The following is an 11,139-nucleotide window of genomic DNA, read 5'->3' as shown; positions in this document are numbered from 1 at the left end:
TTCAGCCATGTCATGCTCACATCAGACTGTGTCTGACCTCAAACCACAAGAGTTTTATGGAGCTTGAATAAGCTCCTCCAGTTTCCCAACAGTAATGACTTACACCATGATAAACGTGCTTGGCAAGTTAGACACAGACCCACCTTTTCCCAGGCACAAAGTAGACTTTTGTTATGGCTATAGCAAAGTCCTACCTGGATTTTATCCTGGACAAGTCAGGGTGAATTTCCACTTCCAAAAGTACTTGCTCTAGAAATAAGCTTAGAAGGCCAGCAGCTGAGTGCTCTTCTATCCTAGCTTACCTTCTGTTATGCAAGTGATCTGATCTATCATTAACATCAATGACTCACAAACATGAAGTTTAGGCCTCGTCCCTGGAAGCTCCAGCTATACAAAGGTCAGAATGGAATTTGAAAAGTCTTTCCTGTGCCCTAAAACCAAGTTATTTTTTTCTCTGTAACACACAAGAGCAATAACATATTACTGAAACATTCAAACAGACTTATTAGTTAATAGATCTGGAGCTGATAAATACAGACTTAATTAAGAGCCATTATTAATTTTATTAAGGCTTTTCCCCCTTCCTATACTTCATTCCCCCACAAAACTGATATTTTCAGATAAGTAAAATTAAAATAATAGGGAAGTGTTGTTTAACGCATTTAACAGTTATGCCCTGCAAATATCTATTAAACACTCACTGAAGATAAATATTTAACACTCAAAGTTCGCCGAGATGCCAATTACTTGCTGCTGTTCTTCATGACCAAAATTTCTTTCTCAACTTGCATGTTCTATATTAAGCCACCAGTAATTGTGGCTAGAATACAAATTTATTTCTCAAATTCAGTAGGTTACAAAGTGACTTACAGCATATGTAGCTCTGACCTGCACACACGGGGAATTCATTGATTAAATACAAAGTGCTTCAGAATGCTTTTTTTTTTTTCAGAGGTCAGCTTTTTAACACAGCAAAAGGAAGATGCCCTGCAGAAAAGCAAAACCTTTAAAGATTAATACTTAGGGCCATTTTTCTTTCTGCTTTTCTGAAAAAAAGCCACACCAGAAACTTTTTTTAATGTTTTTATTGTATGCCAAAGTTCATTAAAGATAGGGTTTTGCTTGTATACAAGTTACTCAAAAAATGTGTCTAGGCAGAAATTTGTTAGCAATCTGACTTATCTGAAAGCATATGTCTGTTCGGGCCACAAAAATAATATTGTGTACAAGCATTAACTAAGGAGCTGCAGATTCAAGGAGTTTCCAAATATGACAGATCTTGAGATCTCATCAGGAAATAAAATCAAGCAGTCACAATATAAAATAGCAGCTCCATGTAGCTTTTTCAAGTTTCAGTTTTATTCAGAAAGTGACACTTAGTTCAGTTTGCCTCATTCTTCGAAGCTTCATCGAAGTTTTCAACAAGATCTAGAAAAAGAAGAATCTTGGAATTAAAATTTGACCCACTTTCCCTTTTCCAAACATTTTGGGTTTGGATTTTTGTCCGAAGTTCCACTTCATATCAAATTTTTACAACATAAAAACTTTCAGCTTATAAAATACAGACCAAATAACCTCTAAGAGCTTCATGATTCATTCTCTTTGCTCAGTCAAGGAAGTTTTTGATGACTCATTATAAAGCACAATTTTAAAAGCATTTAACTTCACTATACCCACAACTGGGCAAAATCATACTGAGAAGGTATTTTCTTCACACCCTTCTTATGGAATATTAAATAATTGTCTTAGCCATAGCTATTACTTCTACACAAGACTAAAATACTAGCTCAAACTACTAAGTCTCTCATGGTATCTGAAATCAAGGAAGTAATCTGCCTGCAGAAATTCTGTGGCAGCAAGTGACTAGTCAATACTTTTACCATCCTCAGCCTGATCTTATATGCTCTACTTATGCTGAGATCCCTAAGCAAAATTCACTTCCTTTTCCTCCATTGCATGCTTGTTCTTACCTGGAACTTCATCATCATCATCTTCACCAGTAGCAAGAGGTGCTTTTCCATCCACAGCTGCAAGAGCAAGAAGTTCAAAAGTGTCATTCAAACTCACCATAAACATCTTCATTAGCTGTTTTGCTTTGTGTTTTTTGAAAGCATTATGTAAGACCCTGAGATAAGATACAATGCTTTATCCAGTTCCCCTGCTGAACAAAAATCTTTCAGCTAATCTAGGAAGTTCACACTCCTTTGTTACTGATAATGCTCAAAGAGTCCAGCGGGGAAATCAGAAGATGTGTGCTAAACCAGCTTACTGGTCACCATCTTGTATCTAACTATACTGAGTGCCCCGCATGGTAGTAATTTTCAAGTACGATGCACAGACTGATTTTACCAATTTCTCTTAAAAGTAGGTTGGTTTATTGATTACTTTGTGTTTCTCAAGATTTATGTATTTTACATGATCCATTTTAAAGGAAAAGAAAGGATCTTATGATCCTAGACATTCAAAGAAAACTGAGGTGCAATTGGGAAGTTGCAGGTGGACACACATGACTTAGAGGTATTTAAAAGACACTACTGTTCCCTGGCAAAGTCAGAGAATTAGGGAACTGGATGCACAGTTTCACACTTCTTAGGTGGTTGAGGTGACCAAGTCTTCTGGTCCCCAAGTTTGCTGACTCAGTAATTTCTTTAACCATTCCCATTGTATTTGACAAGAGGTAGAGAGTTGACCATATCCACAGTAGCAGACCAACAAGCATCTGCTGAACTGCAGCAGTATAACACTAAGAACAGATATCTCAGGTGCCACTACTTTTACTGCTACTCTTAGCTGTACTACCAAGGGTAAGCTGTCTCATATTCTCTATCACCTCAGTTTTGTTCTGATTCATCCTTCCTAGTTTTCAAAAAAAGCATAAGGCACAAGACGGGTTCATACTAGACCTGTACAATAATTTCTAGACAACCAGAGCCAACGAATGTATAAACTTTGGTTTGAAAGGGCTCGGGATAAGGACATCACTAACCTTCATTTGCTTTTTTAACAGCAGAAAGCTCTTAAATCTCAAGTGCATCTTAGTGTCAAATAGGACATTTTAAAAGCAAACCATGTTATTTCCTCCTAAGTTGCCTGCATTGTCTCTCATCTCCATGTTTACTTTAGCACCTGCAATCATCACAGATGTTTCGCTCGCTGATGTTAGGCTTCCAAATCTAGCTGACAATATTGAATGGAAAGTTTTGTGCATATTCTGCGATCCACCCTAACTGGAAAAGAACTAGGTCATACAAAGCAATCACTTCAAACAAACCTCCCTCTTATTATAATTACACAATTTATCTTAGAATATAACCACCTTGTTATGAGAAGACAGAACTTCAGGGAAGTTCTTTCAAGCCTACTACTATCACAAGGAAACCACACACAGATGATATTAGGAAGAAGGGACCCAAGGACCATGGGGAAAGAAGCACTTTACCCCACATCCTGAAGACAGTTACTTCTAGCAGGATTTTTTCAGTGGGAAGTTGACAGGAGGGAACGATCATCAACTTTAGGAATGGAAATAGAGGCGGTTTCATTGGCAAGAGGAAGAAAAAAATTAACAATCTAGTTAGAATTACCAGAAACTGGACACAATTATATTCCTCAATTTTTTTTGTATTTAGGATGTTTCATACCTTAAAAGGAACAGGCTTAAGGTACTTCAGAAAGTAGGAAGACTGTACATGAAGGACATAAGGAATGTTCCCAGTGTCAACAAGCCTGTCTTTCACTCCTAATTCTCATCCTTAGTGGCAGCATCTTTTCCAAACACCACATACTCAAGTCCCTCCTCTACTATTCCCACACAGTTTTAGAAAGAACAAACGTTCAAATTGTTTTACTAATTTAAGGATGGAACAGGAAATTGGTGTATCCAGCTTGATGCTCACGCCAGTCCTGTTCTCTGCACTATTCTATGCATACTGAAATGACAATGTACTTCCTTACAAATATGGTGTAATTCCCTCCTACTTATTAAAAAGCTCACGCAAGAAATACCTTCACCACACCTGTGAGGCAGAAAAGCAATTGCAAGATGTTTTTAAGTCCCTTTCCCCACTACTTATATTTCCATTCAAAGTGTCAAAAGAGACATACTCAAAGCTTATCTTTCTTTAAAACCTAACTCTTCAAAAGTAATTCATCCACCTAGCTTTAATGAACAAGGTACATCAAAATATGGTAGCTACATCAAGAAGTAAACTACTACAAAATCAAGTCTGGCTACAGCTTTCCAGTGCTAGACCAGCTGCAAGACATGCCAACAGGTGACTCTACTTTACAGAGTTATACTTGTTATTGGATTTAAGCTATAAATAAGATCTAAGGAGTTCCATTTTTTATAAGCATTTTACAGTATGCTTGCAAACAGCAAGAGTGCACTGCCTCACGTCAGCTGCCAGCATGAAATGCATTCAAGTTTCAACTTACATTGCTTGGGTAGGGCTTCTGCCAATCTCCTCAGGCTGGTCAAACTGTCAGCTCCAAGCTGGTTTAGGATGCTAGGAAGCATTTCTGTCAGCTGCTTTGTCTCCGCATGGCCAGTGATAGTGAAAGTGTTAGCAGCCAGAGATGCTTGAACTTTTGGGTTATTGAAGTGAATGACTGTTCCTTGATTGGTAAACATGTTTACCTGCAAGAAAAAAAATCCAGTACTTGATGCAGTTTAGCAAGATCTTTCAATTCAACATGAAATTGAAGTTCTTAAAGCCCTATGAAGACCTATCGATATTTTACAGACAAGTTTAGGAGCTATGTTACTTACCAGAAAATTGATTTTAATACATTTTCTATTTATATATAGAATGTTTTTTTCCTTTAAAGCAATTACCTCTTCAATTCCAGAAATATTGTTGACTCCTAGTTTCTTCAATGAAAACTGAAGTTTCTTGTCATCTGCTGTAGCTGTTCTGTGAACAACCTTCTTCTTTCTGCGGGCAGTACCCTTTGCAAAAAAACCAAAAACTTAAGTAGTTCTTCATAAACTCTAATCCTCAGGGCTGTGTAACTATTTTACAACATCGACAAATCAACTCAACATATAAAATTCTACTACTGTGTTTCTGTTACAGTGCATGCAACCCCGCCCTCCAGCTGCACTGCAGCAGTGTTTCCCTTGCTACAAGGCAATATTTGCACAGTCTGTGAGAAACATGAGGTTTTAGGAAGCAATGTACCAGAAAATATTTATTCCACAAATCTTATAGTATTCTGCAATATCTTAGAAAAGAGAAATTGCAAGTTTACCATTGTTAACCCAAGCTATCACAGACATAAAACTAAAGAATTAACAGCTTTAGGTAATTTCTGAAGCTTACTACTTTTTCCTTAGATCATCTTTCTTAAATTAGTCAAATTTTGGTAATAGTCAGAAGCCATAAAGTTATAAACACATAATTAATAAATGAATATAAGAAAACTCAAAATACTCCATTTTTATTCCAGATAGTCATGTCCCATCTGATGGACTTACATATTTGAAGAACACCTATTTTTCTAAAATATTTTGTAAATTCATTTGTAAAAAATGTTCCAGACCAACCCGATTTATAATCCAAACAAGAAAAGGTTAAGTTCCCTACAGACCCAGAGCTCTAGATTTCTCCAGGGAAATTACTGTCCCACATTAGAAGATTAACTATACCCATGAAAAAGCACAAAATGTCATTCTATACTCCCTTGCACAATCATAAGGGTTCAGTAAAATATGACATAAAATGTCTAGGAATAAGTGAAACTAAACTCCTCTTTTACATCCTGTAACTACGAATCTAAGTCCTCCAACTCCAGTTGCTCATCTGCCACATGACAGCACTAAGAGAATGTGTTGCTGCCCAGCCATACAAATAGCTGGAATACCTTTTCAGTTTACTGTCAGAAGTCAGAAAACTGGCTGGACGCTAACAACTCTAACATAACTCAGTTACCAATAACAAGGAGTGTTAATGACAAATTCATATGAAACTAACACTTGGAAGACTACACCTCAGAAGTTTAGGTTTTTGTCTAGAAAGCTTGATATTCATTCCCTGCTACTGTCAGGTTAGCACATACAGTGGTTTGGAAATGATTAAAAATAACAGAAATGGCTTCATTTTAGTGCCTTGTCTACCCAGAAATTGAGACAGATAAGGTATTTGCTAAGTCTCTCTGGACCAAAGACCTCAGTAAATTTCAAAACATTCAAGGACTATGTAGAAACATGTATCTCCTCCACACCTATCTCAATTTACGTGGCAACAATGCCATGAAGAATCCCAGGTATAATCTGGAACTATAAAAAAAAAAATTTAAAAACTCTAGTTCAGCCTTTCCAAATATTTCACGGGCCAATTTTAAAACTAAACTACAGCACCACCATTCAAAGCTTTGGTTAATGTCTCTAAAAGACTTTTTTGATATTGACCAGAGAGCTGTGAGAGCTGTAATCTGAACACATGCTCTTATGTGACAAACATTAAAAGCCTCTACAGTCAACATACACTGGTTAACATGCACAAAATCAGCAACATAATACAGGAGTACTCTAATTAACCAGTAACTCATACAAAGAATATGCAAAAATCACCAAGACAACTAATAAGTACACTAATCCTAATTTAAAACTGCCTAAATCTCCAGTGATCAGCCAAAAAAGAAGAAAAAACAAAACCAAACCCCACAGGAATGAAAGCTCCTGGAAACTCCTCAGCAAGAGTTCTGTTGAATAATTTGTACTCTAGAATATTGTGTATGTTCCCACAAGTATAAAAACATTACTGACAAATTCCTGAATTAAGACTCACACTGTAATTAAAATATATACTGCCATACAACTATACTAAACATCCCTTTTATCTTTTCAGATTATAAATAAGCACACAGGTACATATATTCAGATGTCTTAACAAAATGAAAATGTCTTCTGAGCATGTTAGTCTAAAACTACAGGCATGTGACAAGTACAGAATTTCCAACTTGTGCTTAAAGACAAAAAACCAGCTTTGAGCAACCTTAATATTTCTGACAAGAGTCTGTAACAAATCCCTCTACAATTTGTTATGAAAACTATACCCAAGCTCACTTGCTCTAAGGTCCACTCACTAAAAATCTTTCATGTCTTCTAAAACAGCCCATACAATAATCATAAAATCATAGAATGGTTTGGATTGGACCATAAAGATCATCTTGTTCCAACTCCCTGCTGTGGGCAGGGACACCTTCAACTAGACCAGGTTGTTCAGAGCCCCATCCAACCTGGCCTTGAGCACCTCCAGGGATGGGGTATCCACTGCTTCCCAGGGCAAACCTGCTCCAGTGTCTCACCACCCCCACAGTACTTTTTTCTAATATCTAATTTAAACTTACCCTCTTTCAATTTAAACCCACTCCCCCTTGTCCTGTCACTACATGCTCTCGTAAATAGTCCTGCCCGATCTTTATCGTAGGCTCCCTTCAGGTACTGGAAGGCTGCAACTAGGTCACCCTGAAGCCTTGTCTTCTCTAGGCTGAACAATCTCAATTCTCTCAGCCTTTTCCCACAGGAGAGGTGCTCCATCCCTCTGATCAACTCAGTGTCCCTCTGGATTCGCTCCAACAGGGAGCTTTTCTAGGGACCCCAGAGATGGATGCTGCGCTCCAGGTGGGGTCTCACCAGAGCAGAGCAGAGGGGCAGAATCCCATCCCTTGACCTGCTGCCCAAACTGCTTGTGACGCAGCCCAGGATACAACTGGCTTTCTGAGCTGTGAGTGCACATTGCTGGGTCATGTCCAACCTCTCATCCACCAACACCTCCCAGTACTTCTCAGCAGGGCTGCCCTCGATCTTTTTTCCCCCAGCCTGTATCGACAGAGGGGCTTGCCCCGACCCAGGTACAGCACCGTGCACCTGGTCTTATTAAACGGCATGAGATTCCCGTGCGCCCTAATATCGGGTGTTAAGTCTGCTTTAACATATGAAAAACAAAGTGAAATAACTGAAGATTCAGCTACTACATACTGTCCCTAGGCATGTGACTCCAGAGCGCCCTGCAGCAGCGCCGCTATCTCTAAGGACAGTCCAGCCGAGCTAGGAATGCTCAGGTCTGCTCCCACTCCATTTCCATGACCCCTCGTGCCAGGCCCAGTGTGGGTGCAGGACACGCAGTCCCGAGAGCAGGGCGGGACGAGGTGGCCGCTCCTACCTTGCCACCGATGCGCACTTGGGCCTGCAGCTTGGCCAGCTTCTCCTGGTTCATGATGGTCTCCTTCATCTGCGAAAGCAATAACAGCGCCGGCACAGGCGGGTGTGGCACGCAGGTGGGGCAAGTGGGCACAGGGGGCCCCGCAGCCGCCCCTGCCCGCACACCCACACGCACCCTCAGGGGCCGGGCACCCCCGCCCCGTCACAGGGCCGGGAGCGGGCTCAGATCGCGGGCAGGGCCGCCGAGCCAGGCCCAGTCCAGCCCAGCCCAGCCGAGCCTCCCTTCAGGCCCAGCCCGTAACCGTCTTTCTTTCCTCTAACCACCACGACCGCCGCCGCTGTACCACTGCCCACCGACCCGCAGTCCCGGCCGCGCCACACGCCCCACCGGGCCACCCCCGCCGTACCTCGGCGGGCGGAGGCGGCGCCGGAGCGGGGCAGGAGCGGCGGGCAGGGCGCGGGGCCGGGATTCGCACGCGGGCGCAGCGAGATGGCGGCCGGAAGGAAGGAGCGGCGCACCGGGACGCGCGTGCGCAGCCGCCGGGGCCGACAGGGGGCGCCCTCCGCCCGGCGGGGCGGGGCCGCCGGACCACGGGGTCGGGGAGGCGGTTGGAGGGGGAGCGACAGGCGGGGTCACCGAGTCCAGCCTGTGACCAAACAGCACGGTGTCAACTAAACCACAGTACTTAATGCCACGTCCAGTCTTTTCTTAAACACTTCCAGGGATGGTGGCTCCACCGCCTTCCTGGGCAGCCCATTCCAACGTCTAATCACCCTTTCTGTGAAGACGTTCCTCCTAATGTCCACCTCCTCCGGTGCAGCTTAAGACTATGTCCTCTCCTCCTGTCGGCTACTTACCGACCCCCACCTTGCTTCAGCCTCCTTTCAGGTAGCTGCAGAGAGCAATGAGGTCTCCCCTGAGCCGCCTCTTTTCCAGGGTGAGTTCCCCCAGCTCCCTCAGCTGCCCCTGAGCGGCTCCAGACTTTTCACCAGCTTTGCTGCACTTCTCTGAATGTCCTGCAGCACCACAATATCTTTTCTGTAAGGAGGGGCCCAGAACTGGACACAGTACTCAAGGTGCGGCCTGTCCAGTGCCGAGTATAAGGGAAAACAATCACTTCCCTGGTCCTGCTTGGCCACACTATTTCTGATACAGACCAGGGTGCCATTGGCCTTCTTGGCCACCTGGGCACACTGCTGGCTCTTGTTCAGTCAAATGTCAACCATCATTCCCGGGTCCTTTTCCACTGAGCTGCTTTCCAGCCACTCTGCCCCAGCCTGCATGGGGTTATTGTGACCAAAGGCAGGATCCAGCATTCACCACGCCTTGCCGTGCCTTGCCGTGCCATGCCTCACGCACTTTGCTGCTCTCTTACCTGCTCTGCCACCTGCAGCCTTGCCAGAGAAGTTCCCTGCCACAGGTGTAACCAGCCCCAGTTTGGCATCACAAAATCATTAGAGTTGGAAGGGACCTCTGAAGATCATCTAGTCCAACCCCCCTGCCAAGGCAGGGTCATCTAGAGCAGGTTACACAAGAACATGCCCGAGTGGATTTTGAATGTCTTCAGAGAGAAAGGCTCCATGACCTCCCCAGGCAGCCTGTTCCAGTGCTCTGCCACCTGCCATGTAAAGAAGTTCTTCCTCATGTTGAGGTGAAGCTTCTTGTGTTTTAGTTTATGGCCATTGCTCCGTATCCTGTTGCTGGGCACCACTGAAAAGAGTCTGGAATTGTCCTTTTGGCACCTGCCTTTGAGATATTTATATACATTAATGAGGTTCTGTCCCAGTCTTCTCTTCTCTAGATAAACAGGTTCAACTCCCTCACTCTCATAAGAGTGATCATTTTTGTACATCGTTCAACTCCCTCACTCTCATAAGAGTGATCATTTTTGTACATCTGGATCCTCCACAGTAGTTTCTTGTCTTTCCTGTACCAAGGAGCCCAGAACTGGACATGGTACTCTAGATGTGGCCTCACTAATATTTCTCTTCCTAGAAAATAGGTAATCGTTGTGTTTCTCACCTGTGCAGTGCAGGCCCCCTCCCCAAACCCATGAATGTGCTTTTCCCCACTGCCCCTAGTGATTTGCCTCCTTCCTTCCAGTGAGCCATCACAAAGATCCACAGTGGGGCCTCTTAGGTGAACCACCCCTCTGACACCCTCATTGCCCCTGTCCAACCAAACTACTGAGGCTTTTTCTGTTACCACCACTTATGTGTCAGTCCTTGTCCTCTTTCATGTTCCTTCCACCTCAGGTGTTTTCACTGTGGCTTTGCTTCATCTGTTATGTTGCCAGGCTGCTTGCTGCTGGTCACTGGACACCCTCTGCATGCCCCTGCTGGACTTCTCAGAGCTATTGTCCTATAGCCGTGTTTTCCATCACTGAGACCTTAGTGTGCTCTTTTCCAGTACTGTTTATGTTATCCAAATGCTGTTGTGAGAACCAAACACACCCCCCGCAGACCCTAACTCAAGTAGGTACTTGAGTTGCACTTGAATATATGTAAATCCTGTTCCCAGCCTGTGTTCCTCAGGGCACCAATCATTCACAGCCCCCACAGGTTTGCAAATGTGTTTGAGTTTGCTCTCTCTCATGAGACTTGTGGGACTAATCTCACGGTCATCAGAAACTTGCATGTTTGGCTCCAACACAAAGCTACGCAGTCTTTGCAGGGTCTGGACCTTTGTTGCGTATCAGACTGAAGGAGTAGATTTTTGGGGGAAGAAGCCTGGCATTCCCATCAGTGCTACACGTGCTCACGGAGTGATGCAAGAGGAGTTGCATCTGTTGCTCTGTGACCCTGCTCTAATCGCCACCGCAACCAAAACCAATGCACCCACTGGCATCAGTAGAAATACTATTGACGTTGCCATCTCATACTGTATTTTAATGCCTTTTATACCAGTTCTTCTCTGAAATATCCTCAATAAACTATTTCTTTGTTCTTGTTTCTGTAAAACTATATTAATA

At 43.0% G+C, this 11,139-nt stretch overlaps 1 protein-coding gene across 2 annotated transcripts; it reads right to left on the bottom strand.

The window, feature by feature from the left end:
- Positions 1–1,070: 1,070 nt before the first annotated feature.
- Positions 1,071–8,675, bottom strand: BTF3 (basic transcription factor 3). Of its 2 annotated transcripts, none has more exons than XM_027709915.2 (6): positions 8,575–8,675; positions 8,169–8,237; positions 4,838–4,951; positions 4,438–4,639; positions 1,971–2,027; positions 1,071–1,428 (listed from the first exon to the last, which is right to left on the bottom strand). In XM_027709915.2, the coding sequence occupies exons 2-6, from the start codon at positions 8,235–8,237 to the stop codon at positions 1,382–1,384; spliced, it is 489 nt and encodes a 162-aa protein (XP_027565716.1). In that variant the 5' UTR covers positions 8,575–8,675; the 3' UTR covers positions 1,071–1,381. The 2 variants fall into 2 exon arrangements, with proteins under 2 accessions (XP_027565716.1, XP_027565717.1); XM_027709916.2 differs by lacking the exon at positions 8,575–8,675 and adding an exon at positions 8,343–8,568.
- Positions 8,676–11,139: the final 2,464 nt, after the last annotated feature.

The sequence above is a fragment of the Pipra filicauda genome, unplaced genomic scaffold, assembly GCF_003945595.2.
Source record: "Pipra filicauda isolate LSUMZ 115617 unplaced genomic scaffold, ASM394559v2 scaffold35_size7292922_pilon, whole genome shotgun sequence".
Classification (NCBI taxonomy): domain Eukaryota; kingdom Metazoa; phylum Chordata; class Aves; order Passeriformes; family Pipridae; genus Pipra; species Pipra filicauda.
Note: the sequence above shows the minus strand (reverse complement) of the source record. Positions and strands in the feature narration are given on the sequence as shown.

Excerpts from the sequence above, each read along its gene's own strand:
- BTF3 (XM_027709915.2), bottom strand. The coding sequence starts at position 8,237 with ATGAAGGAGACCATCATGAACCAGGAGAAGCTGGCCAAGCTGCAGGCC. Across the intron at positions 4,952-8,168 it reads AAGTGCGCATCGGTGGCAAG|GGTACTGCCCGCAGAAAGAA; the intron begins GTAGGAGCGGCC and ends TTTTTTGCAAAG. Across the intron at positions 1,429-1,970 it reads TGATGATGATGAAGTTCCAG|ATCTTGTTGAAAACTTCGAT; the intron begins GTAAGAACAAGC and ends TTCTTTTTCTAG.